The sequence below is a fragment of the Eptesicus fuscus genome, chromosome 5, assembly GCF_027574615.1.
Source record: "Eptesicus fuscus isolate TK198812 chromosome 5, DD_ASM_mEF_20220401, whole genome shotgun sequence".
In the NCBI taxonomy this organism is placed as follows: Eukaryota; Metazoa; Chordata; class Mammalia; order Chiroptera; family Vespertilionidae; genus Eptesicus; species Eptesicus fuscus.
Genome location: NC_072477.1, coordinates 22,421,810 through 22,449,110, shown reverse-complemented (window position 1 = coordinate 22,449,110; position 27,301 = coordinate 22,421,810). Strand labels below are relative to the sequence as shown.

The 27,301-nt window shown below is 49.1% G+C and overlaps 3 protein-coding genes across 4 annotated transcripts in view; 1 reads left to right on the top strand and 2 right to left on the bottom strand.

The window, feature by feature from the left end:
* Positions 1 to 133: 133 nt before the first annotated feature.
* Positions 134 to 9,080, bottom strand: NPC2 (NPC intracellular cholesterol transporter 2). The gene is made up of 4 exons (XM_008138835.3): positions 8,868 to 9,080; positions 4,972 to 5,079; positions 2,826 to 2,998; positions 134 to 852 (listed from the first exon to the last, which is right to left on the bottom strand). Exons 1-4 carry the CDS (start codon positions 8,947 to 8,949, stop codon positions 766 to 768), a joined length of 450 nt encoding a protein of 149 aa, XP_008137057.1. The 5' UTR covers positions 8,950 to 9,080; the 3' UTR covers positions 134 to 765.
* A 262-nt stretch (positions 9,081 to 9,342) lies between these two features.
* ISCA2 (iron-sulfur cluster assembly 2) lies at positions 9,343 to 11,020 on the top strand. 2 transcript variants are annotated; one of them, XM_008138834.3, is made up of 4 exons: positions 9,343 to 9,449; positions 9,694 to 9,796; positions 9,897 to 10,012; positions 10,479 to 11,020. In XM_008138834.3, the coding sequence occupies exons 1-4, from the start codon at positions 9,379 to 9,381 to the stop codon at positions 10,651 to 10,653; spliced, it is 465 nt and encodes a 154-aa protein (XP_008137056.2). In that variant the 5' UTR covers positions 9,343 to 9,378; the 3' UTR covers positions 10,654 to 11,020. The 2 variants fall into 2 exon arrangements, with proteins under 2 accessions (XP_008137056.2, XP_054571891.1); XM_054715916.1 differs by lacking the exon at positions 9,897 to 10,012 and having other exon boundaries at positions 10,479 to 10,566.
* A 3,311-nt stretch (positions 11,021 to 14,331) lies between these two features.
* LTBP2 (latent transforming growth factor beta binding protein 2) overlaps positions 14,332 to 27,301 on the bottom strand; it is a 94,489-nt gene continuing 81,519 nt past the window's right edge. Inside the window, 17 exon segments of the mRNA XM_054715918.1 lie at positions 14,332 to 17,572; positions 18,046 to 18,195; positions 19,588 to 19,956; positions 20,268 to 20,435; positions 20,516 to 20,653; positions 21,012 to 21,140; positions 21,841 to 21,924; positions 22,031 to 22,222; positions 22,592 to 22,735; positions 23,284 to 23,409; positions 23,690 to 23,821; positions 24,507 to 24,629; positions 24,964 to 25,089; positions 25,189 to 25,311; positions 26,104 to 26,229; positions 26,659 to 26,784; positions 27,005 to 27,127. Of these exon segments, the coding sequence (XP_054571893.1) occupies positions 17,427 to 17,572; positions 18,046 to 18,195; positions 19,588 to 19,956; positions 20,268 to 20,435; positions 20,516 to 20,653; positions 21,012 to 21,140; positions 21,841 to 21,924; positions 22,031 to 22,222; positions 22,592 to 22,735; positions 23,284 to 23,409; positions 23,690 to 23,821; positions 24,507 to 24,629; positions 24,964 to 25,089; positions 25,189 to 25,311; positions 26,104 to 26,229; positions 26,659 to 26,784; positions 27,005 to 27,127 (2,525 nt within the window). The 3' untranslated portion in view covers positions 14,332 to 17,426.

Genomic DNA, 27,301 nt, shown 5'->3' with positions numbered 1-27,301 from the left:
CTCTGAAGGAAGCGGGTGACCTAAGCACAAATGCAGAAGACTGCCAAGTTTTTATTTATTCCAAGGGACATTTCCAGGTGCATAAAGAAGTCAAATTAATGTCCAAAAAAAATACCACACCAAAAACCAAACATCTGCTAATCAAGTGTTGAATTTAATGAAAACCACCTAAGACAGAAAAGGAGAAATGAGATAACCACGGAGAACCAGCCACCCAGAGTTGAGTTTCTGTCGCAGACCACCTCCCCCTCTGCTGAAACGCAGGATGCCACTGGAGACCAAGTCATTACTGTTGAGGCAGTGGAGCTGGAGGCGCTGTCAAGAGTCAGCAGGCTTGTTGCTGACTCAATGATGCACTGAACTCAATGAGGCACTTGGAGATGTAACACCCCAGCTAGAGGAATGTGGTTTGGAACCTGTCCTCCACTACAAGGGCCAATAACCCCAGGGCAGGTTATCTAATATCCCTAAGCAACCTCATTCGGCTGGACCCTCCTTATTCCAACAGCATAAACACTTAAGACAATTAAATCAATCCCTACACACTCTCTTCTCTCCTTCAACCCTTTTACAAAAGATATTACCAGGGCAGCAGTTCTAAGGTCTCCGGAAACAGGGTCTGAGATGCAGTTGGAGGTTGAGAGGCATAAACAGTTTAGAAATTCCTTTCCTCTTTTGGCACTGATTTAGGTTAGACTTGGTTTCTCTTCCCCTCCCTCCACTCATGCTCTCATCCCCAGATGGACATACTGGCATCAACTAGCTCTAGTTTTCAAGCTGTACTGGGATTTCCCAGCAGAAGAGACACTGGTCTTTGTCATCCCGAAGTTCCCACTTCACCACCAGTTTTATCTGGAGAAAGAGAAAAAGAATTGGGAAAAAATGAAACTAGGATATCATCTCAATCCAGCATTGGTTTAACTATGAATCCTAGGAGTACAGTGTAATAAACTGCCTAATTCCTCATGCATTTTTTCTTAAATCATGGCATCAGGAAAGCTGCTTGGGAAGTGGACACAGCCTGTGTATTTAAACTTTAGAATAATAACCTAGTTAACTTATCAAATATAATTTCTAAAGCATTTTTTCCATAAATGAAGGTTACATAAAAAATAATTTTACACTAAGACAATTTCTCTTGTATTTGGCAATCTGATTCAGCTTTTTCCAACTGTAACCATGAAGAGCAGAGATTGTTAAGTATAAGGAAATTTACTTGTTCGTTGGAAATGAAACTATCAAAGCAGAAAGGATGTCCAAAGAAGTTTACTGCCATATGAATAATTTCAGGAACGACAACCCTTGTAGCATATAGTTTCAGTTAAATTCTCTAAACTGCTTTTAAAAAAATTGATTTTAGAGAAAAAGAGAGAGAGAGAGAGAGAGAGAGAGAGAGAGAGAGAGAAAGATTGATGTGTGAGAGAAACACTGATCGCTTGTCTCCCACACGTACCCTGACTAGGGATTGAACCTGAGACCTTTCGGTGTACAGGATGAAGCTCTAACCAAAAGAGCCACAACGGCCAGGGCTTAAACCACATTTTTATTTTAGAGATCTCTGCCTATAGTTATACTCATACTATAAGCTGTCCCTTCTAGTTCTTTTTTTTTTTTCTTTTTTTTTTTAGTTCTTATTACTGACACTTTGCCAATCCTTTCTCATGTGGACATTAGCTTTCTTGTTTTTACCTCTCTTTTGTACTCAACTGCTTCTTTACAACACATTGGAATGACAGTGATACCCAGGTTTCTCTAACCTTGTTTTGTAAGTTTTTCAAGAACAAGTACACATTAACTACTGTTTTCCTTAGTGCTTACATTAACATAGTTTTAGTTTAAGCTGTTTTTCAAATAAATTTAATTCACTTAATAACTACCACATAGAAAGTGCCTACTATGTATCAGGCCCTAACTAGACACTCTGTATAAATAACTGAGGCTCCGAAATGCCCACGATTATAAGGCTACTTTGCATATTAATCTACAAACCTGTCCCTAACCTTTAGGGTCTTTGACATCCCTTACACATAGACTCCCTATATTAGAGACTTTTTAGGATGTTCTTTAATTACTTGCCGTTTCCAGAAAATAAATGGCCAGATTGCTCCTGGGTTCTATTTGATTGGAAAAAAGTAATCCCTTTACTTTCTCCATTCTTTTCAAGATTCATATTTTTAATACAGGTCCATTCTAGCAGGCTCTATCTTATAAATGTTTGGTAGAAGAAAAAGTAGGCATAGCAGGGGAGTCAGAGGTGAAGGTAGGTAGAGGTTGGAGGGGGGGGGTGTGGAGGGGAGAAAGAAGAGTGGAAAAAGCTACTTCTCTGCTATGGACCTAACAAGCTACTTCTCTCTTGTTAACAGATTAATGGAGAAACCTGGATTTTTCTGATGATAATGCTATGACAACTTGAAATCTTGAATTACTTGATATTTGGCTAAACTCTTTTGACACTTTACAGGTTTTGAAATCACAAGACTTGGCTCTAAATCTAGGCTATAATATTTCTTTGTAGAGTGGACTCTGTTCATATTGCATAATACTGGAGTCTCAAATTTCTTCACCTGTAAAAAAGGGATAATATCATCTCTACAAAGGGTGGTCCAATGAAATATTGTATATAAAAATGGCTATCCATTAGACTACAGACAAAGAACAAAGGGGCACTAAAAAATATCTGTGCATCTCGTGATTCCTAACACTCTAACTTATCTCCTTCCCTCGGGCACCTTTCCTTCACAGAGTAGGACTCAATTCCACTCTTTTCTTCCTGCCCCCCTCCTCAGATATCTATCTCCAGTGTCCTCAACAACAAGGTCACTTACTGAGGGGTATGCACTCTTCACTGGCAGTTTAGCCATGTAGTTGTAAGTCTTGTTTTTTTCGATGGGGCAGGTGACTCCACTCTTACAACCATCAGGCTCAGGAATGGCAAAGGCAATTGGGACGCCCATCACGATGCCATGCACCACGGCTTTGCTCCCTTGAGACTGAGTACCTAAGAAAAAAAAAAAGAGAATAGTGATGGAAACAGCCTATTTCCAAATTCTAAATAAAAATTCAGATATATTCTCAAGCAACAGCATTGCTATGATAGCAAATCATAACGTTTGTAGCTCTTCATTCCTAGGGCCTATTTCTCTTTGTAGTTATGCTTTGTACCTCTGTGAATGCAGAGCAAGCATTCACTGCAAAACTTGAAAAATTACTGAATTATGCACCAACAACAAAAAAGGGTATCAGTGCAAAAAACACAGAGAATTGTTTTCTTTGCTCTTTACCCCACCTTGCCCCTCACTGCCTTTCAGTTTCTCAGGAGAATCAGAGCTACTTGGATAAATAATCTCATTCAACAAAGTAACTGATTTTTGGCCGTTAACTTTCTATTTACTATTCCATCAGCTTCTGTCAAAGTGGATTATAGAGTTTTAGGAGACTGGTCTCTGAATTCTCAAATACTCCCACACAAAAGATTCCATTAGAAATTCAGAATAACATAGGAGGCAATGTAGAAAGAAGGAATACAGAATCTATATACACACCATGCACTGCGGCAGTAGAAAAAGAGGTAACCCTTTAGAAACTGGGTAAGATTAGAAAGAGGTGCATTTCTTGCTAAGTTCTAACCTCCACATGAAAAGATGGGCAGGAGGAATAAATATAATAAAATGAGGGCAACCAGAATTATGAGCTGTTAGGTCACTCTGGAGATCCGGAGTATTGGCTCTGCTTTTTGTGTGCTAGACAGCTCTGCTCTGCACCTCCATGATCTGCTTTGCTCTGCTTCCTGTCAGTCTGCTCTGGTCTGCTCTTTCAGCTCAGCCAGGAAGACCCATTCTCCAGTCTTCAGTGCAATGGGAAAGTGTGTTTTGATATTTCTTATTAGACTGTCTAATCTAGTTCCAAAGGATAGAAAATAAAAGGAGGATTCAAGGTAGATACCTTTCTAGAAATAAAGATTATGCAGTTATCTAGATTCCTGGAAATCTGAAGGTGATGAATGTGGTACCATAAAGCAACAGGTTCCAATATTTCTTCAAGTTGAAGCAATTTCTCAGATTTCTTGATTGCTTCTTGGGTCCCCAGTGAGTTCCCTAAACCTAAGTATTAACTACTCTTGTATTCTGAGGCAGAACACAGACTTAATAGCTAGAAGGTATATTGCTTAAAATAACATTTGGAGGAGTTCCAAAGTCTACAGAATCGGGGTCTGTACTAATACTCTGCAGCCTGTAGCTGAACAGAGCTGACATTTCCATAAAAGCCTACTGTGCAATATGGTCCGAAATAGGGCACAGAGAGCCAGGCTGTCTTCTCTCACCTGTGAACACATGGAAATCTCTTTGCTTTGAGGGAGTCTGGACTTTGGGAAATAGGCATATGGGAACCCCGTATGAGAAGGATGTCTAAGGATATAGCGAATCCTAGCTATACGCAGGCTGGAAGGAGGGTCACAGTGTGGGGAAGCACGGGACTTGGTTGGAATGTCTGTAAGGAGGATTCTCTAAGAGGCTGAGGGCCTCTGAGGGGACCTTGCCGAAGGCGGCAGCCCCTGCCTTGACTTTCCAAACAAGTCCGATCCCCCGGGGTGTTTTGCTAGAATCTCTATGTTTAGTCTTTAAAGACCCGACCTTACAGAAGCATATACTTTCTCAAGGATACTTATCTGCTGACTGAATCTAGAGGTTGATTTTAGTTCAAGCTGTTATGACAATAAAAGCCTAAGGAGGCAGGCGAACAACAGGGCTACTCAGCAGAGACAGCCAAGTAGTGCCTTAGCCCTCTCTTTCACAGAAACGTGTGTTAGAGTCATCATTCATCCATCGTTCAGGGTCTGCCGGTCAGCCCCGGCATGGCATCACAGAATTCTTGACTGCAATTCCCCTCCCCCACATCCCCATGCTCATTCTAATACTTGAGACTGATGTTATGTTTAAGATGAAGCTGAAGGTAAGAGCCACTTTTACTCACTACTGGTGAAGGTGACATTGACAGCATAAGACTGTCCTTTCTGCAGATGGCAGGGCTGAATGGGGCATGGGATCACATTCACTTCCTTTATAACTCCAACCCCGGAACCTGCAAAAGAAGAAAAATGAGTTGAAAAAGGAGAAAAAATAAAGCACATAGGCGGTCCCTACCTAATGTGAAGATGCTCTCTTCTCCCAGTTAAGGTGAGCTCTTCTTTCTCCTTTGACCACCAGTGATCTCCAGGGAACTGCTCATATTTGATGCGTGAAGGGGAATTAAGGAAATTATTAAGTTTATATACCAGTAGCCACTCCACTGCTCTGTAACCGGGGAGGTTTATACCATGAAAAATCACGCCCCCCTCTTCCCCGCTCTCCATCCCCTGCAGCCCAACCGCGCACAGGATTTTAAAGTAGCACACATATCATACAAGTGATGGCTCAAGTCCCAGCACTACTGCCTCCATTTGGAATCTGGACACTGGCTGCTTCCAAACTGCCCTCCCTCACCATCTTTCAATCAGAGTACTGGTATCTCTCCAAATTAGTGATCTCCAAGCTTTGCATACGCCCACCAATAAGAACAACTTTAAGCATTCATCTGCAATATACAGATGTGTACACTCCACTTTGGAAACCTGTGTTCTTCAAAATAAGTATTTTGGGGGCAAGGTATGTGTCCTTTAAAAAAAATTCAGTATAAAAAAGGACGAAAGTGCTGTTTGTTCACAATAAATGCTTGATCAGAAAAGGTTAGGTACAAATCGTTAAAAATCCTGTCATCTCATTCAGGCCGCAACACTGGACAGCTGAGTGCGAGGGAATGCAAGTGAACTGCCTGATAACACTGCCTGTAACAGGTAAGGGTAAGCTCTCCAATCCAGCCACCACTGTTGAGAGGTAGACTCTGAGACCTGATGCCTGGGTTTGAAATCTTACTAACCTCAACAATGGCTCCATTACTTACTGTGTAACCTCAAGGCAAGATACTGAACCTCTGGGGATAGTAACAGTACCTACCTCACAGAGTAGGTGAGCTAACACACACGGAGCTCTGAGATAAGTGTTTGGAACATAGTCATGCTATGCAGCATGTTCCCTTTATCCACGGTTCCCTTTCTGCGGTTTCAGTTACTCATGGTTAACTGTGGTCCAAAAAGATTAAATGGAAAATTCCAGAAATAAACAATTCATAAGCTTTAATAAATTGAGAATAGCATGTCTCACCCAGGACATGACTCACCCCTTTGTTCAGCAAGGCACTGAGCATCTGACTGTCCCCGTATTACAGTGCTCTTGTTCAAGTCACCCTCACTTTACTTAATAATGAGATGGTCCCCAAAGGACAAGAGTAGTGACGCTGGCAGTTCATATATTCATATATGACAAAGAGAAGCTGTATAGTGCTTCCTTTATGTGAAAAGATATGTACTAGTATGTATAGGAAAAAACATGGTATATATGGGGGGGATGACAAAAGTAGGTTTACAGTTGTAGGTACACAAAACACAGAGTTTATTCTTGTATTACTATTTATTAATTATTGTATTATTTCCTATATGAACACCTGTAAACCTAGTTTTTCCCACCTTGCATAGGGTTCGGTGCTATCCACTGTTTCAGAAATCCACTGGGGGTCTTAAAACATATTTCCCATGGATAAAGGGGGGCTACTGTATAACTGTTTACTAATTATTGTAATCATACCAGGATTCAGTCCATAAATTTAATCTAGAATAGCTGCTCCTGGGTGGATCGGCATGTTCCCTTTTGCCACACAAGGTGGGCCTCTCATCTCAAATATACTTTGTGGGTAGAAATTATGGATCCAGGTGATAGAACAGACTCTGTCTCTAAAGTAGAATGCATGAAGACAGAAAGCAAACTGAAGGCTGAGGGCACGTTATTTGCTTTGTAGTCACCAGGTTAGCGCCGTCCTGTAGGATATGAACTGAGAAGCTCACATGGATGGCCTCTGCTTTCTCAGCCTGAGCCTGCTCTTGGGTGTAACTGTCATCATACTGACCAACACTGCTCCAGCTAGTCTGTAAGTACCTCATCCCCAGCTTGCTTCTCCGTCATGGCCAAGTTCTCAAACTCTACACTCAAGAATTCTCTTCTCTAAGCACTCTGTTCCACTCTGTCATAACCTCCATGGATGGGGGGGTGGAGATCCAGAACTTGAATCAACAACCTATTGAAAATCAGTGCTTATACCAAAGCTTTCTGAATTTAGCTTTTCTGCCTGCTTCTTTCAAGGCTGGGTCACATGATGTAGAAGGAACTGAGTAAAGGATAATACTTGTAGCTCCTTCATCCAGTTTTTCAGCTGACAAGAGGTTCTTGCACTTCCAATGTCAACAGAACAAACTCCGCAGTCCTAACCTGCAAAAATTGCAAAACTAGTGTGCTTGGCTCTATTTCTCACTTGAGGAGATGCCACTCCAGGGAAAAGAAGGCATACAGTGGAACTCAAAAAACTTTTGATGTGGGCACTAAAGTTTTTACATTGTATTTCCCAATTCAAAAGTAAATTGAAAATCTGTACCGGAAACCCTCCTTCCCTTAAGAAGTTCTTGCCATAGGTATACACCTGCTTTTTTCAAAGGAGTAGAACAATGTTTGGATTTAATTTTCTTTTTCTTTTTTTTTCAAGGTTACCACTGAAACCCAAAGTGGCTCAAAAACACACACTAGTTTCTTACTGCTTACTAGTTGTGAGCACTCGGGCAAGGTACTCTATGTGCCTGTTTCCTCATCTAGAAAACAGGTTATGAGGTCTGAACGAGTTAATACAGTGTCTTCATCCAAACTGGCCCCTAAATTTAATGGAGGGAAAGGTAGTAACCTGCCTTTCAAGTGTTAGTATCCTCGTTCAGTGGATCAGCATTTGTTAAGTAATAACAGGCCAGCAGTCTTCATTCCTTAATCAATCTGTCCCCTAGCCCCCAACTTTGCTTTTGCTTCAACATGAATTTTGCTGACATAATAGTGGAAAGAGTATCCCCTCATTTACTTTTTCAACAAATATTTATCGAGTATTTACTATTACTTGGGAACTGGAGATAAAGGAGCAAACGTATGCTGGTTCCCATTCTACTCTGTTACTTTGGTTAAGTTTCCGAACGTCTCTGGAATTCAATGACTGACTATCTGATCTCCCAAGTTTCCTTCCAGCTCACACATTTTAGAAAATCAGTTTCATGCCTTTCACTTATCATTATACCTCTTCACTTCAGAAAAGTTCAGCGGGAGCAATGAACCCTATAGACCTGACGGAACGAACTCACAATTTCTACACCCCCCTCCCCTGTTATTTCCCAACAAGACGCCAACCACGGCGGCAAGAGGGGGTTGTGTGTCACACGCTGCGACCAGAAACACGAGTTCTGTAGACAGGAAGAAATGACAACATTCCCTAGCCCAAAGGAAACGCTATCGGAATTAATCCTGAAAAGGAGAACTGACTTTTGACTTGTCACCAAAAGGTAAGATAAAAGAGAAAAGCAAACACAGCGGGGAAGGAGAGGTCATCCAAGATACAAGGCAAAACTGAAAGTTCTGCGCCCCTCCCCTCCCCGCCGCGCCGTCTGTGGACCTTCAGTTGTCTGCGCTACAAACTTTAGGAAATTCCAGCAAGAGGTCCACCCATTTCCAGGGACGTCCAGGGACCCCCCACACCCGCGTTCCAAGGACAGAGACAACGCTGTGAGTGGTCGAGTTTCCTCGAGGAGGACGGCACCTTCTCCCCGACCCGAACCGACCCACTCCAAGAGGGGTCCAAGGCTGAGCCCGGCCGCCGACGGGGACCCGCCCCACCTGGCTCGGGTCTCAGCGCGAGGTTCTGGCGGAGGCTCCGGCCGAGAGCGCGGAACGTCAGGCTGGCCCGGGACTCACCGCAATCCTTGAAGTGCACCGGCTCTGCCAGGGCGGAGGTGCCGAGCGCCAGGAGCAGGAACGCGGCGGCCAAGTAACACATTGCTGCTAAGGAACTTCCAAGCGCCAAGGAAGGAAGAAGCGGCCGCCGGAATCACAAGATAAACCTGCCGGGGCGGGGTCGGGGAGGAGCTCTATCCGGCGACCCGGCACCCGCACACAAGGCCTTGGCCCGCCCACGTCCCGCCCCACGGCTGCTGGGCCCAGGCTCCGGTCGGTCTCCGCCCACACTGGCCGCTCGGCCGCCCCGCGGACGAGGATACATCTCCGCCCCGCCTCTCTCTCCAGTTCTCGGCTTTGTGGGTGCAGTCTCGCTTTCGCAGTGGGAGCACTCCGAGCCAATAAAATGTCTCCGCTTCTCGCACCACCCAATAGGCGTGCTCGGAGGGCGGGGTCTCTGTGGGCTCCGCCTCCGAGGCGCTGGAGGAGGCGGGGATTGGGGCGACGCGAGGGGCGGGGTTTGCTGAGGAAGATGGCGGCCGCCAGGGGCTTGTCCCTAACGGCGGCGGCCCTGAGAGCGGCCACCCCCTGGCGGAGGAGCAGGTACCAAGCCTAGAAGGACACTTGGGAAGTGTGTTCGGTTTTTGTGACTCCCAGGACTAAGCGGAAACTAAGGTCCTCGGGGGAGGGGAGGGTGTGGCGCGAGGCTGTCCAGTTGGAGGTCGTCAGGTTTCGTCGCGAGGATAGTGCCGTGGGAGTCGCCAGGTTTGGCGGGAGGCTGCCCAGGTGGGGGGTCGCCAGGTGTCCCTCTGCTCGCGGGCTCATCGCCCTCCCTTGCGTGTGGCAGGCTCTTCGCGGCGTCCGCCCGACCTCCGGCGCTTCGGGAAGCGTCGTCCTCCGGCCCCGAGGCGGGCGAAGGGCAGATTCACCTCACCAACAGCTGCGTCCAGGTGAGAGGGGCGGCGGGGCCCGGCCTGGGGCCCTCCCCGTGGCCCCCCCATTCTACCACCCGTTGCCTGGCACTCCTGATCCCCTCTTCCTGCATTCCAGAGGCTCCTGGAAATCACCCAAGGGGCAGAATTCCTCAGGCTGGAGGTGGAGGGAGGTGGATGCTCCGGATTCCAGTACCGATTTTCCCTGGATACAGTGATCAACCCCGACGACAGGCAAGGAGGAAGGGAAGGGCTGGATGGATCCTCGGAGTGTGCGGGAGGGATAAACGTGTGTCTCGTTTAAGGTGCACTTTTATTCCAAATGTAAAAGGTTTGCTCAAGATGCTTAACACACCACCCTTCCCACACAGAGGGGACACAAGTGAAGATGGGTTGTCTTGTTTCAAAAGAACCAAGTTATAGGAGGAAGATTGGCCTTCCCGGGTCCATAGGGTAGTCGATACGAGTTAGGCTGGATTAGATGCCAGGTCTAAATCTCTAAACATTTCCCAGTAGTCATTCCATTGAATCTCTTTGCCTCAAAACCAGCACCTTTGGGAGGCAATAAGGAATGCTTCCTCTATTTCAGGAAACCGAGAATGCGCACCTCTCACATCAGGGCTCAGGGTGTCATGTTTTTGGTGTTTATGATAGTCATTAATGCTCTTCTGTGTGTGTTTGTTTTTGTTTTTTTCCCCAGGGTATTTGAACAGGGTGGGGCAAGAGTGGTGGTTGACTCTGATAGCTTGGCCTTCGTGAAAGGGGCCCACGTGGACTTCTGCCAAGAGCTGATCCGAAGCTCATTTCAAGTGCTGAACAATCCCCAAGCGGAGAAAGGCTGCTCCTGTGGCTCTTCCTTCTCTGTCAAGCTTTGATGGGATGACAGGGGACCCAGAGGTGGCTGCCATTGGTACCAATGTGAGGAACCTGGAATTAGTGGAATTTTAGTGGTTTCCTTCCAATCATGTCCCTCCCACAATTTTGTTTCCCACAATCCAGGAGTGTTGTGTTTCGCCACTATTATTTTCAGAATGTGAAGCAATCTTGACTCTTGGCTTAATTTCTCCTGCATAATTCTAAGGCCAAGGCTCTAGATGCTGTTACCTAAGGTTTAATAACTGGTTGAAACCCAGTGTAATTTGTAGAGCCTCTAAGGTCCCAAAATGTGAGTTACTTGTCTGGCCTTCAGAGCTGCTTGTATATATATGTATAACTGTGTATAAAAGCTTCATTTTAAAGCAAGTCCTGTTTGCTTGTGTTTTGAATCAGTCGCAAATTAAATAGCGTGAACACTCAATTCTAGGCCAGAGACGATGAGAAAGGCAAATGAAATTCTCATCTTCATCTCACCCTTCCTGAATGTGCTAGTTGACTTATCCTTATTTCCTATGCAGCTCATGCTCCACTTCCCATGTGCTAGGGCAGATAGATTTTCTTATCACACTCAAAATTCTTTATTTTATTTATTTTTATTTTATTTTTTCCATCATCATTTATCCCCTCTATCCCTCTTACACACTCAGAATTTAGATTCACAAAACCAAAAGCCCATCCCTCAGAAAACAGACCCAACTCCCACTGATACCTTAATCACTTGAAAAATAGCCTCCACATTCCTACAGACATTTCAAGATTCTGTGATCATTTAGTGACTGAATCTTTTAAGGATCTGTTGCTTCATTTACCTTATGGAGTAAAACGCCTCTGGTCTCACGCATAGCAGAAACTGGTCCCTTTGTTGGAATAGATAATAGATATTCAGGGATTTTCTTTTAGGTTGAATTACCAGATAAAATGCAGGATACCCAGTTAAATTTGAATTTCAGATGAGCAGTAAATAATTTTTAGTATAAGTGTATCCCAAATATTGTATGAGACATACTAAAAATTCTTTGTTGTTTGTCTGAAATGTAAATTTAACAGGGCATCCTGTATATTTATTTCTTAAACCTGGCAACTTTATTTTAGGATTACTGAAGTAAAAGCATTTTAAGCCTCAAATTCCAATGAATTTTAAAGTACTTATTTGGGCCCTGGGTGGGTGGCTCGTTGTCCCGTACACCAAAAAGTTATGGGTTCAATTCCTGGTCAGGGCATATATCTGGGGTGTGGGTTCAGTCATACAACCAATCGATGCTTCTCTCTCTCCTCTCTCTCTCTCTCTCTCTCTCTCTCTCTCTCTCTCTCTCTCTCTCTCTTCTCTCTCCCTCCCTCCCTCCCCCTTCTCCCCCTCTCCCTTCCTCTCTAGAAGAAATCAATAAAAACATATCCTTGGGTGAGGATTAAAAAAAAAAAATTAAAGTACTTATTTGAGTATAGCATTTATATAGGCTACAGAGCTAGAAATTGTTGTGGTATGTGTCTGACTGCTGGGGGAGCCAGAATTGCATGGACTGACAACTAAAAAAAGTCAAAAATACCACCCCCATGATGAATGATTTATAAATGCTAATCTTGGGAAACTAGACCCAAGTTGATTCTGGAAGAATTATTGGTTAAACCCACCTTTTCCTCCAAAGCCTACTAGTAAAAGTTCGTTACAGCAAAAATGTGCATTTCAGGACTGGATTGGACCATTTCTAGACTGAATTAGAATTAAGGTCATTCAATAAAAGAACTTACCATTAAAGAATGGAAATATAGACTTTAGAGACAAAGTATCTGAGATAGAAACTTAGATGCTTACATATTTAACATGGGAAAATCTAGGACTTAGAGAAAACAAACCGATCATGTGTAGACAATGTGTACAAAGAGGAAAGAAGGGGACACTCAGAAACCTGAGCAGATTTCTTAGCAGATTTTCATGGAAGGAGGCAGAAACCAGTGTACCGTGGAAGCATCTGTGTGTAACTTTACCAAGACATTGAAAATTGCAGCCAGTACCTGGCCTAATAAGATTTTCAGCTCAGTCTGAGTCCTTTCATCCTCCTTCAAAAAAGAGATCTTGCTATATTTTAAGTGTTAGAAATATTCTCCCAGAATATTTTTGTGGGTTACTTATTGATTTGGTGATTTTAAAATTTATAGTGAGCATAAGCATAATAGCGTTAGTAGCTAAATAAACCATTGAATTGTGGTGGTTTATTAGGCAGAACAAGGTCTCTTAGAATGCCTATATGTAAGTACCTACTGTTAGTGGGAAAACTGGAATTTTGTGTTTAGAAAGAATGGATTTGGGAGAAATCACCTTATTTCACACAGAAAGCTTTATGGGGGAACCTCAAATAACAAGAAGTCTTCATTGGAGGTGGGTGACAGAAATTTTAAGAACACAGGGCATGGGGACAGTGGGCAGTTTGTTGGGAATAAATAGTAAGCAATGTAAAACAGGTTTAGGATCTTTTGCAGGCATTTTCTGGCCAGATGTCCTCTTCCTGGCAGGCCATAAAAGCCAGCAGATAGTTTCACAAATTTTGCTCACTGCAGTTCATTTAGGAAAACTTTACACTCTTTTAGCATCAGAAGGTAGGTTTTTTGCCTCCCTTTCAAGGGGAGGTTATCAAGGCCCTATTTGTTGCAGACTTGATTTTATTTAACTGCATATGCAGGTAGTGAATGCCTGGGGCATCATGCCCTACCCTTTGCCTTAGCAAAACATAATAGTGCAGGAACCAAAGGCCGGGGAGCCCTGGATCTGCTTTATGTTGTGAATAGCTTTATGTTGTTGCTCCAGAGTGGGGTCCTCTTGGCCAATGTCCAGATCTTACCTTGTGGCATGATGCTTTAGTTGTGTGATTGATAGTGACTAGTGGTCTGAAAACTATAGGTTTCCCATCCACCCTCTGTTTCTCTATGATTAGGAGAAAATAATAGAAGATACTCTTTTTTTTTTTTTTTCTTCTGAGAGCTGAGTGCTATTCTTTTGGCCTTTTGTTATAAAGCATCCTAGTGGAAGGTTGACGTTGGCAGGACCATCCTGTGGAGAGAAGTGGGCAGCACTGATGGTCATGGGATGGCTCTCCCTTAAACTCTGTCCCTGAGCTGATATCACACAGCTTGCAGTGGGCAGGGCCTAACACTGTTCACTGCAGCATTATGGTTTTGTATGTTTGTGTCAAGCAGGAAACTACTTTTCTATGGATCTAGGATAGATATTTACGATTGCTTTTTAAAAATTCCTCTGCCATTTCTCTATGGAAATACCACAGGACTGCTTAAGGGAAGTTTGCTTTAAGAAGTTCTGAACCCTAGTTGGTTTAACTCAGTGATAGCGTGTCAGCCTGCGGACCGAAGGGTCCCAGGTTCGATTCGGTCAAGGGCATGTACCTCAGTTGCATGCTCGATTCCTGGCCCTGGTTGGGGTGCATGTGGGAGGCAACCATTCTATGTGTCTCATATTGATGTTTCTGTTTATCTCTCCCCCTCCTTTCCACTCTCTAAAAAATCAATGGAAAAATATCCTCAGGTGAGGATTAACAAAAAATAAAAAAAAGTGAATTAAAAAAAAGTTTTGAAATAATTATTATCTGGCTTTATTTGTAAAATATAGTCAGGTAAATATAGAGAGAGACGAAACATTTAAATAGTCTATGGCCAGCAGCTGTATTTAAAAATATTTTATTTTTTTGAATAGGTAATACATATGGTACAAAATTCCAAGAGACACAAAAGGGGATACAATGAAAATGTATTCCAATCCTGTACCCATCCACCCTGTGTTCCTCCCCACAAGTTACCATTGTTTCTAAGAATTTAGCCCACAGGTATATAATCCCATAGAAATAATATGAAATAAGATTTGCACAAGAATAATCATTATAGCATTATTTCTAATAGCAAAAGTTAGAAAACAATGGAAATGTCCACCAGTGGGGGATTGATTAAATAAATTATGATTTATCCATTCAATGGAATAGTATACACTTATAAAACAGGATGAGAGAGCTCATATGTGCAAGTATGTATTGAGTGGGAAGGCACATGAGCTGATTGTCAGCTGAGTCCAGTGGCGTCGGCAGAGCCACGGCCTGGAAATATACCTTGCCAGAGGCAGGTATATTGTCAGCCTGACCTTTAGCTCAGGCGCCAGGGAGTGGGTTTCATTATCTAAGTTCAGCGAGGCGCCAGGAACAGACACAATTATCTGGGCTCAGCCAGGAGTGACAATTACAAAGAAGTCACAAGAATGAAGAATTGTAGCTTGATCTTTAACCATGATTTCACATAATTTCCTTTATCTTAAACTCTAGTAAAACTTCCTGGTATCATGCTGTATATAATAAATGCGCTGCACTAGCTCTGGGTCACTGTCTCTCCATCCAAAGGCAGCGTTCCACCTGGTCCCAGCTTTACTTAAAGTCTTTGTGTCTGTCTCTTTTTTTCCTTTTCTCAATCCCCAGCTGCCACTACTCAGGACTCTAGGCGTGCTGGTCACGGCCCAAGAGAGAAAACATACAATTAAGTGAAAAAAGCAAGTGTAGGACAGCATGCATAGCATGCTGTTTGTGTTTTTAGTACATAGAAATGTGTGTATATGCATGAAATATCTCTGGAAGGGCAAGCAGTGTGGTGAGTTAGGAGGAGGGGCAATGGGAACAGCATTTATGGAAGCACAGTGCCACCAGGGTATACTGAGGAATGGTGAGACATTCTCTGAAATATGGGGTGTAAGATGGAGTTAGCAAATACCCAATTCTCCCCTTTCTTTAGACAAATAGCAGCATGTGTTACACTTTGCTATACAACCCTCCTTTTTCCCTTCATCTATTTTGGATATCGTATCAAGGCATTTAGAGCCACTTTTTCTTTTTAGGGCTCCATAGCAATTAATAGTAATTGTTTCTAATCTTTTGCTATTACAAATAATGCTATACCATAACCTCTTACATATGTCATTTCACATTTGGTGAGAAAATAGCTGAAGATTAAATTCCTAGAAGTGGAATTACTGATTCAAAGAGTAAGTGATTTTATAATATAGAAAGACATTTCCATATCCTTTTCAGAAGTTGTATCACTTTATCCTTCTGTCAGCTATGTATGTGAGTGCCTCTTTCCCCAGATGCTTGCCAACTGACAAGAGTGTCTCAGGGTGGTGTAACTTACATTTCTTTTATTCTGAGTGAAGGTCAGAATATTTCCATTTCTAAGTTGGGAATAAAAATAGTAAATGGGATTGTTGGATAATTAAATGAAATTTGGGTATAGCACTCAACATTGCCTAGCACAGAGCAAGCATTCAATAAGTTATTATGTGATGGCTGACAATCAGAGCAGCAGGTAGGACAGGACAGATTAAATTAAGAAAATAGTATTCATTTCCATGTCTCCAGGCACAGGGAGCCTTGCTCATTTACATTGCTGTTCATTAGAGGAATACAAAGAGCTTTCTCGTCTCAGAAGAGTAAAGGACCTTTTCCCACTGGAACCCACTCACAGGCTACTGGCAGAGCTGGCGAGAGGTAGGCGCAGCCTCCTCGCTAATACTTAGCCGACATGGTATAGAAATGTGGTTTCATGTGAAACAAAAACAGAAGGGCCCGGATGTACATGTCTTTATTCTAACTAAATTCCCAGCTAGCCAAGGTTGGAGTGGGTCTTTCCTTGTAAACTCAGAGGAATGCCAGCCAGCCATTTTATGAAGGTTGAGAGGGCAGAGGCTTCTGAGAAGAGAGGAGAAACAACATAGGAAATCTGGCTTCCCCCCAAACAGGACTACGCTGCATTCCACAAGCTAGAAAATAGACCTCTTTACTTGCAGCACATCAAACTGGTGTCCACAAAAGGAGAGCCCAGGAGAAATGTGTTTCCTGTAAGGAGCAGTGTGTATTCAATACAGATCTCCCGAGACGGGCACCCTGTCTTGTGGCAGCCCTTGTGCAAAGGAGCTACCGCTGGGTACATTTTGAATATTTACTCAAAGCAACGGACTATTTTCTTTAGATTTGTGTGAAGCCCTGGCTCCCCACCCCTTTTCTTTTTCTCAATTCCCTCTATTTTTAACATTTCCCTCTTGCTTTCTCAGTCTTCTTGCTCCCCTTCATTTGTGTCTCTTACACTCAGCAAGCTAGTAGCAGTCTTGCTTTTCTGAGATGAGGGGATCTTCTGCCCCTCCCAGGGGCCACCGAAGTGGCTGTAAGATGATGTGGCAAAATCTGGTCCAGATGAGACTGACCAAGTGGCAGTGATGGTTCTTGGTAGGAGGCGTTGGAGTCACTCCCCAAACTTTCTCCAGTCCTTCTGTGCTCCATAGATTCTGAAGGACCATCCTAAGACAGACGTAGCCTCTGACCCAGTTTTGCAGTCATAGGATGATATGTGCATCATGGCTGGAAAAGGTAGTGTAAGGCCAAAGGACCTTGCACGTTTGCACAGCTTGAGGGGGAGAATGAGGGCCATCCTTTGGTAAGCATCTCATAGTAAGGCCAGGACAGATGGCGGACTGGGCCTCGTGGCCAGTGGCTGAAGCATTAAAGCATTTGGTGGTGGTTGAGCCAAGCAAGGGCATGGTGGCATGGAGGCAGTGACAAGCTCACAGCCCGAGCCTAAACTGGGAGAGATGAAAAGCAGGCAAGGCTGGCTGGCAGTGGGGCCGCAGGGCCTCCTGCCCGATGACTTCATGGTATCTTCCCAGCGAGGAAAGCGTCCCTCAAGGCCCCTGCCTGAGGCCCATTTCCAGGTAGCTGCCGACACTGACCCCTCACTGCTACTCCTTCGCAGTGCAGTGGGGGGGCCCTGCCTCGGCCACATAACCTGGGGCGCAGTGGCAGCGGTAGGAGCCCTCCGTGTTCTCGCAGTGACCATGGGCACAGAGTGCAGCAGGCCCGTTCAAGTCATCACACTCATTCACATCTAAGGAGAAGGAAGGCAGGAGAGAGATGGCAGGAGCCCGAGGGCCTCTGGCCTGTTGCTTCTGGCCCCCTGATCACCAATCCCGGCCCCCACCCTGCAGGGCAATCTTAGGTACGGCAGCCCGAGGCTGAAGTCACTGCCCCAAGCTAAACAACTCCAGGACACAAAGCAGGTGGTAGTGAGCCCATACTGTGCCCAGGAGAGTGACCATACTCTTGTCCCTGCCTTTTTCTGTCTGGGCACCTTGATGGAAAGCTGTCTAAACACTGCATGCCGCCTTCCTTTGGAGCTTTCTCACCACCCGACCTGGTGACCTGGCGCTGGGCAGCCTCACTAGGGGGCCACCGTGGATTTATGGACCCCAGTTTAGTTGTGCATCCCTAAGGTGAGCAAGGGGCCAGGCTGACTTTCCCACGTGGAGGCGTCAGGGCCAGTCTGCTTCCTGGGCATTGCCACTCTGATGCCACACTTACCCACACAGGCCATGTGGGCCATGTCCAGCTGGAAGCCCTCGAAGCAGTCACAGGTGTAGCCCTCCCGCACACGCACACAGCGGCCGTTCTCACAGCCGTTCAGGATGCCACACTCCTCTGCCTGAAGCCCTTCGAAGCCAGCCTGGTGTTCTGGTAGGAAGTCAGAGCAGGGAGCTGAGGCCTGGACCCCACCCCTGACCCTGACCCTCCACTACAGAGAGTGGCCCCTGTTGAGTTCCTGGGGTGAGGGTGGGGAGGGTCATAAAACTTTCACAGAAAGATGCTAAAACAAAAGGCAATGCTCTTTAAAAATAAGAGTCATTTTAGGTGGGGTAGACCTTTAAATGAGGCCTCCAAGAAGGATGGGATTCACTGCTTTCACAACACCAGGGCTCCTGAGCAGTGGGTATCTATATAGTTTTGGTTTTGTTGTGGTTGGTGGGAGGGTGTTTTGTTAAAACACTTTTTTTTTTTTCCTGCTTGGAGGGTATAGGCAGCAAAAGTAGATTACTCTTACTCAACACAAAGCAAAACTACCAGGTCTGCCTAACCCACTTCTCTCTAAGCAACTCCCCACCCCTGAAAAAGACGCCATCCCTAATCTCACTGCAGACTGAATCAGTCTGGGAAGGTGGCTGTGCCTGGGGCAGGTACACTGACAGATGCCAGGCCTGACTTCCTCATTAGAATCCATCCGAGTCCTGAGTGCTGGGGTCATTGCCACCTACAAACCAAATCACCACAGTGGGCCTTTAAAGTGATTGTAGCCCGGCCAGCATGGTTCAGTGGTTGAGCATCAACTTATGAATCAGGAGATCACAGGTTCGGTTCCGGGTCAGGGCACATGCCTGGTTTCGGGCTTGATTCCCAATAGGAGGTGTGCAGGAGGCAGCCAATCAATGATTCTCTCTCATCATTGATGTTTCTATCTCTCACTCCCTCTCCCTTCCTCTCTGAAATCAAATAAAATAAAAAAAAATAAAAAAGTGATTGTAAATCCCACCCGGCTGGTATGATTCAGTGGTTGAGCATCACCCTATGAACCAGGAGGTCACAGTTCAGATTCCTGGTCAGGGCACAGGCCCAGGTTGTGGGCTCGGTCCCCAGTAGGGAGTGTACAGGAGGCAGCCAATCGATGTGTCTCATCAAAGTTTCTATCTATCCCTCTCCCTTTCTCTCTCTCTCTAAAATCAACAAAAAACATAATAAAAATAAAAATAAGTAAATGAAGTGATTGTAAATCCCGAGTTAACATTTCGGGTCACAAGTTTGAACTTGTAGAGCAGGCTGTTCTGTATACCTAAGGGTGAGGGAGAAAATTGGACAGTACGGTGTGTACCTGCTCTCTCTACCCGCTTTCTCCCACTCTCAACTTCCTCCCGCTGGGAAGCTTTTGAGGTTGGGACGGTGGTGTCCTGTACCTCTGTGTCTCCTGTGCTGGTTTACCGGAGGGAGTTGTTAGGGTCCAACTTGGGCATGCAGAGTTGTCCCCTGAGTGACCCGTGAGGCGTCCTGGAGCACCTTCCCCTTCCCTGTCCTCACCCTGCTGGCAGTGATCAGCAGGTGGAGGAGACGGAAGCGAAGCAACTCTGGTGCCCACCTCGCCCCCGTTTTTGCAGTAACACAGACCTGGGTGGCTGGCCACGTAGCGGGGCTGGAGTTCTGAGGGCTGCAGGGGAGACTCAGGGCCTGGTACATGGTCTCCTAGGTGGCTGGCTGTGTTGGGGAAGGGCGGCTCAGGGATGGCGTCCTCAGGGCCCAGGTAGTTGTAGAAGGGGGCCCCCTCTGGGCCATAGAGGCTGTAGTGTAGGTCGTCAGACCCGGGGCCATACTCATAGCCTGGTCGGAAGTGGACCCCAGCCTCCCGCTCTGCTTCAATCCGGGCCACGTTGCACAGCTGAGCATAGACCTCTGTCAGGGAGGAGGGAGAGAGGAAGCTGGGCCCGGCTCCTGGTAGCGACAGCCTGGTGTGCTATCCCCTGGCTCACTCCCCCGGGGAGAGGCGCATGCTGGGACCGGTGCCCTCTGAGAGCTCCTGGCCGTGCCCCACCGCCTGCCCCACTTTATCCCCAAACAACAGGGACTTAAGACAGGGCCACGACTCTGGTTGCCCTACTCCTTTCTAAACCCCCCTCCCAAGGCGAGGGCATTCTCCACCCTGTGGCCCAGCCGGCTCTGCAGGGTCTCCCCTCCCTCCCTGCAGGCACAGGCCGCCCTCTCACCAGAGCTCGTGGGGGGGCACAGAGCACACTGCTGGCTCCAGGCCTCGCCATCCTGGCAGCAGCATTCCGTGTAGGTGGTGCGGCGCCCATGCAGGGGTTGGCTGCACACGTAATTGGTGACTTTTTCCCAGCAGATGTCCATGTGGATGTCATGGTCAGGCAGATCCTCTGGTGGCACAGACAGAGGCTCTTGAGCCCCCAGTCCAGGTCCACGGCCCCTGCGGCCCCGCCATCCCAGGCCCACTGACCCATGCCGCTGGTGCTGTTCACGCAGCGCTGCTGGCTGAGGTCCAGGGTGAGCGGGGGGCTGCAGAAGCAGTGGAAAGAGCCCTCCGTGTTCACGCATTCGCCGTTCTCACAGGCCATGTCCTGGCACTCGTCATGATCTGTGGGGGCAGGGAGACGGAGGGACGTGTGGGGCAGTGCCAAGGCGGCTTGCCCACGGACCACTTTCAGGCAAAGGGATTTGCTTGTAACTGATAAAGGAGAGGTAGCACCCTGCTTCCCCCTCTCCTGCCCCCAGCCCAGCCTGGGAGACCCCTCCCCAGGGATAGTTTTCCAGCAGGTCCTCACATACAATCCCCGACGTCGCCACAGCTCCCCTCACCTCAGACCTGCCTGCTGCAGCCAGCTAGTGTCTGTCCCTGGAAGGGGAACTCCCAGCAAGTCAGGGGCTGGCTGACAGGGCTGGGTGAGCAATCAGCTGTGGGCCGGGGGTGGGGGTTGGGGGGAGTGTATCCTCACCCTCACACTTCCTGCGGGTGGCATCGTAGTGGTAGCCAGGATTGCACAGGCAGATGTAGCCGGGAACCGTGTTGAGGCACCGGCCGTTCTGGCAGAGACCAGGCCCGAACATCACACACTCATCAGCATCTGTGGAGGGCAGGGCTGAGGTGAGGGGAGTGGGGGGTGGGGGGGGGGGGCGAGAAGCAGCGCCTGGGATTCATGGCTCCAAAGCCAGGCTCTGGGTTTGAATCCTGGCCCTGCCACTTGCTAGCTGGGTAACTCCAGGCAACTTGCTTCAGTTCTTGCCTCAGTTTCCTGCCTAAAAATGTAGATACGACTAACCTCTTACAGTTGTTATGAGGATTAAAAGATTAATACATGTGAGGTGCTTAAAATAGTGCTTGGTTTTCTATCGTTTCTTCCCCCATCTCTGGGATTAGGGTGCTCACACCTAAACTACCCATTTGAGTATCGGTTCCCCAAAGTTGCTGGCTTTGTAAGTGGGGCAGGGAGATAAGTAGCTGCCGCTGGCCTCTGCACAGAGCATGCCCCGCTCTTTCCCTGTGCCCGTAACTGGGTTAGTCAACGCATCCTAGCTTGTTCCTGGAGGGTTCAGCCTCGGGGGAGCAGAAAAACCAAGGTGGGGTTGTATGAACATTCCCAGAGGAGCTCCGGTCAGAACTTCCAGCCCAAACTCTGCAGGTCACCAGCCCCAGGACAGGAGGGATGAAAGTGACCTGGGAGTCTGGGCCTGCGTGCAGCCAGGAGCTTCCCGGGACCTGCTGGAGGGCCCGCTGGGCCCGCTCAGGTGAGTGAGGTTGGGGAGCAGGATGTGCAGGGAGGTTACCTGTGTACGTGGTCTGTCCGAACATCCAAGCTCCTTCCACGGGGATGTAGCCTTTACCACTGGGGCAGATCTCGCTGAATTCGACTGTAGGGAGGCATCGGAGCTCAGAGAGAGGAGGGCTCTGTCCCCTTCTCTCGGGGTCACCCTGCAGAGCTGACCCTGAGAGGCCTTAGGACCACTGGGGCTTTACCTGAGTCCTCGGCTGGGCAGGGGTCACAGGCGTCTCCCCAGCTGGCTCCCTGGGTGCAGCAGCACTCGGCCCGCGTGGTGTTCCGGCCCAGGAGGCGGGAGCAGGGCGGCCGGTCTTGGTGCCCAGAGTAGCATTCCGTGCGGACGGGGCCTGAGAGGTGGTCCCCGGGCGGGGCCTCGGGGATGCTCTGACCTGTGCGTGATAGAGGCCCCTGGTTTTGTCTGTTCATGGCCCTCTGGGACGCCCCAGCCTTTACAAATCTAACATTTAAATACCACGTCACAGGGCACAAAACGCTTTTACCTATGTTTCCTCACTTGGTGCTCTCCACAGCGCCACGTGGTGAGCATTATTACCATCAGCACCCTCTTACAGACAGGCAATCGAGAGAGAGAGAGAGAGAGAGAGAGAGAGAGAGAGAGAGAGAGAGGCTAGGTGACATACCACACCCCCCAGCTACACTACCCCTGCCCACACTGCCCCAGTCCTGGCCCAGGCTCCCTCTCAGGAGCTGGAGAATGGTTGTGCGGAATGGCTGGGTGGGGCCTGGGGCATGCTCACCTGCGCCCCCCCGTGGGCGGCAGTGCCCCTCCTGAGCATCGTACTCCTCCAGGTCGCTGGCGCACAGGCACAGGAAGGAGCCCTCCACATTCTCACAGAGCGCCGCCCCGCACACGGCCAGCATGAGCTCACACTCGTTCACGTCTGCCAGGCACGAGGACAGGCTCATGGTGGAGAAGAGGCAGCCCACGCCCTCTGCCCCTGCCTCCAGCCTGGGGAGGCAGATACTTATCCCCTCAAGCAAAAGAGGCTGGGTCTTGGGGGAAGAGCAGGAGTGGGTATGAGTTAGCCAGAGGAGGAACAGATGAACAGAGGGCATGGGGAGAGGGAGAGAAGGGTGGCAGACCAGGGTCACTAAACGGACAGAGAAGAAGGGTTTCTCCCTCTGCACATTCTCTGAACGACATGCCTCTTGAGACCCCGAGGTCTCCGGAGAAGGGTGGCGCCTTCATGAATGTGCCTGCTCCCCCTGGCGGACTGTAGCCATGCTTCCCCTACCCGCCTGGCCCAGCTGACATCTCCCTTCCTTGCCCACTCTGAGGACCCATTATGGAGCCGTGTGACCATGGCCATTTCAGGAGGAGGGCCCTGGGCCTCTATCCAGGACAGCCAAGATCTGTGGAAATGGGACAAAGGGCCCGAGAGCCTCCCCTTCCCTGGCCCAGGGCCTAGCTAGCCCCCAGGCTTCTCACCCACGCAGTCCCAGCCGGAGGACGAGGTCTCGAAGCCCTGGTCACAGAGGCAGCGGAAGGAGCCCTCCGTGTTGTCGCAGAAGCCGTGGCTCCCACACACCGTGTCGTTGGCACACTCGTCTATGTCTGCGGGACGGGAGACGGGAGTGGAGGGTGTGCTCTCACGCACCCGCTTTACTTGTTGGGAATACTTACTGATTCGGTCTAATAACACCAAGATCTGTGAAAAAGTAACTTCTAAACACAGGACAAGAAAACTCTAGCCTTCCTCTTCAATTTTTGTGCAAGCCCAGCTATATGGAAAATATACGAACTTTCAAACAGCTGCAAAAATAATGTCCTCAGGGGGAAATGAGAACTAGTGCTTCAGCCCTCCCGCCTCTGACCCCCTCCCCTCCCTACTCACCTATGCAGTCGCCAGAGGGGGCCATGTGGAAGCCAGGCTGGCAGCCCAGGACACAGCGGTAGGAGCCAGGATTATTCTCACACCGCCAGGCCCCACACACCGGGTCTCCGTGGTCCTCGCACTCGTCAATATCTGTCCCCAGAGCCACGAGAGGAGACAGGAGGGGCCAGGTCACGGCTCTGGCCCCACCTTCCCAGCATCCCCAGGCCATGCCCCACCACCTCTGGGGTCCTTGATCTGTTCCAAATTACTGTGATCGGGTCAACCCCCAAACGTCAAGTTCAGGGTCATTTCCCCTGACCCAGCAGGGACGAACATCTAAAAAAGAGCTCTACACTACAGTATTTAGAAAAGCACCGAGTTCTTAGCCTCCTTTCCCCCACCCGTCTGCCTAGAGTGGAGCACTTGATACTTCTCTGTATATAAAACCTTCACCAAAGTGTATTACAGCGAGTTATCTTCGTATCTGTCTCCCTTGCTCAATTTCAAGATTGCCTGTAGCTGTCTATTTGTCCTAGCAAAAGACATCGAACCTAGCAGGTGTTTAATAAATGTCTATTGAATCAGTTTGGCTTTAAAAGCTAGATTGTGTGCTCTGCTCGCACAAGGATGATGACTGTCTGCATTTTGTCACCCTCGCACAGTCCCTGAGTCAGCAGAGGCTCAGTAAATGCGTTAGCCATTGGGTGATGCATGTGTGGAAAGCGCCTGCTTCCGGGAAGCTGCAGTTCCTGGTCCCAGGGAGCTGAGGACCAGGCAGCAGGGGAGGTGCGCAGACGTGGGGCAGAGCCTGTCCGTTCCCTCGGGAAACCCTTACCCACACACTCCCCACTCTCTGGGGCGGGCTGGAAGCCAGTCTCGCACAGACAGTCGAAGGAGCCCTCGGTGTTGACACAGTGCCCTCCCAGACACCGGTCTGTGACTGCACACTCGTCCACATCTGAAACAGGGACATCTGTCAGTGGACCCAGCCACGGGTCCCTAGCGCCCTGGGCCCTACGTAGCCCATAGGAGGGCCAGGGAGTGGCTCAGGGTAGGGAAGGGCTGAAGGTTTGAGGAAGAGTTCAGAGCTGGAAGCCAGAGGCCAGGCTGCGGGGAGGAGCCCTGGAACTGGGGTTCTGTCAAGGGGAGAAGGGTGACACTCGAAGAGTTCAGAGGGTGCATCATGGTCAGCCTCCCATCTTCCCTTCCCTGGGTGGGACCAGGAGCATTTTAGTCTAGCCTGCAGCACCCCCTGCTGCTGACAAGTGGACACGGACAAGTTGGCTTCTCACCCTGGCAGCGGGTGCCTCCCTCTGCGCTGACAAAGCCGGGGGCACAGAGACAGAAGAAGGACCCATGGCTGTTGAGGCACTCGCCGTGGGGTGCGCAGTACTCCTCTCCCACGCACTCGTCCACATCTGCAGGGAGAAGGCAGGCGGTGGTATCTCCTGGGAATGGTCCCACCTCCCCACACACTCACTGGCCCGGGTCCCCGTGGGGAGACCTGAGCCGCTCACCCTCACACACAGTGCCATTGGCCAGCTGGAAGCCCGGGGCGCAGAGGCACTGGTAGGAGCCAGCCGTGTTCTTGCACTCGCCTCCCCGGCAGCTGCTCTGGAGGTCTTCACACTCATCCACGTCTGCAGGGTCACACGGGAGGAAGGAAGCCCGTGGCAGCACCTCCCAAAGACAGACGCCAATGGGGAGGGTTCCGGAGGGCCTGCCATCTGCCCGAGGAGTCTGTCCCATGGCGGCATCACCCGCTTACAAAGCAGCCCAGCTGGGAGACGCTGTAAGGGAGCCTTCGGGCAGGCTGACACCCCCTCCACTTCTGCCCCAGCCCGGCAGGCTCCGCTGCCTCAGGCTGGGCTTCTCCAGCTGCCCGTACAGTGCTCACCTTGGGGACACTTGGCCTCTCTCAGCAACCCGGCCTAGGATGGCCTCACCCCAAGGCCCTTATGGCTCAGATTTTACTGAGAAGCAATAGGAACACAAATGAGAACTAAACCAAGGAAACAGATACACAGAACCTGAGAAGATAACAGAAACTAGAGTCTTCAAGTTGGCCTACAGATCCCCTGGTACAGGCCAGTGTTTTTCAAAATAGAGGTCCAGTGCCCATCCTTAAGAGCAACCTTTGGGGAGCTTGTTAGAAAGCAGATCCCACCCCCCACCCCATATCAGAGGTTAATTTGGCAGGTCTGGGACAAGGCCCGGGGAGCTGCACCCCTCAGCGATGCTGATGTGCACTGAAGCATGTGACCCAGGGCTCACTGGCCCCCGGCCCCAGATCTGCAGGTGTCTATAGCTAGCCCCCCATCTGAGGTGGACAGAGGGGCCCCTAGTCTGGAAACAGCCCCTGCTGTGTCCCAGCGACTCCTTTCTCTAAGGGTGATGGCCTGGTCTCCCTCATCAGCCACAGGGGCTCTTACCTTCACAGGTGTGGCCCTGGGGGCTGGGCCGGAAGCCCTGGTCACAGTCCCTGCAGGAGAAGGAGCCGGCGGTGTTGGTGCAGACTCCTGAGGGGCAGACTCCCGGGAAGGCGCACTCGTCTAGGTCTGGGGCAGACAGCAGCCGTCACCTGGGGGCTGGGGAGGGCTCCCTCCTCTTGGTCAGGCAGGAACCTCCCAGGCCTCTGGCCGCCCTCTCTGAGCGTGTAGGACTCTCTCCAGGCCCCTGGGGAAGGGCAGCCCTGGCTGTGGACCTCTAGGGCAATCTCAGCACCCCTTCCCCAGAATGCTCCTGGGCAACTCTACTGTAAGCTTCCCTCTGGTCTCGGGCTCCCCTTTCCTCCTGTCCTCACCTCTAAACTTGAGGATTATGACAGGAGAAGCTCTCCTTGGGGCCCAGTCCATATACAGGGTCTTCTAGCCTAAGCCTGGAGACCCTCAGCATTAGCCCAAAGCTAGGGGACAAATGGAGTGTTCGTTGGGAGGGACTATATTATGTTCTCGGTCCCTCTCTGCCACCCCCCCCCCCAGGGTTACCTTCACAGGCAGTGCCTTCTTCATTCACCCAGTACCCACTCTCGCAGGCTGAGCAGGCGAAGGAGCCCTCCGTGTTGAGGCAGAGGCCTGAGGGGCACGAGGCCCGGCTGGCACACTCGTTGACATCTGAAACAGGTCACGAGTGCTGTGTGGGCCTCTGCGGGACAGACGTGCCAGGACAGCAGACTGACAGGTGGGTGGGGACAGGGGAAAGGCCGGACTTGCAGCGATGTGTTGGGTAGCGTGGTTGGGATGCGGGACCAGGGTGGGCTGGGAGTGTGTGTACAGAGGGAAGGAGCTGCGGGCTGCTGTGCTGTGGAGGAAGCCTGCTTCCGCATCTTGGTACCTTGGCAGCTCTTCTCATCCGAGGTGACCTCGTAGCCCTGCTCACAGGAGCATCTGAAGGAGCCCTCCAGGTTGTAGCACCTTCCATGGGCGCAGACCCCGGGGGTCAGACACTCGTTCACATCTGTGGGGAGAAGTCCAGGGTAGCGAGCTGGCCTCCTCTCCTTCAGGCAGTCCCTAGTCAGGCTTAGAGAATCTCCATTATGAGGCCGAGGACCCACCATGCAGAGGACCCAGAGGCCACCCTGCGAAGGCCACGAGGTCATTCCGGCTCCTGGCCCCACTCACCTAGGCAGGG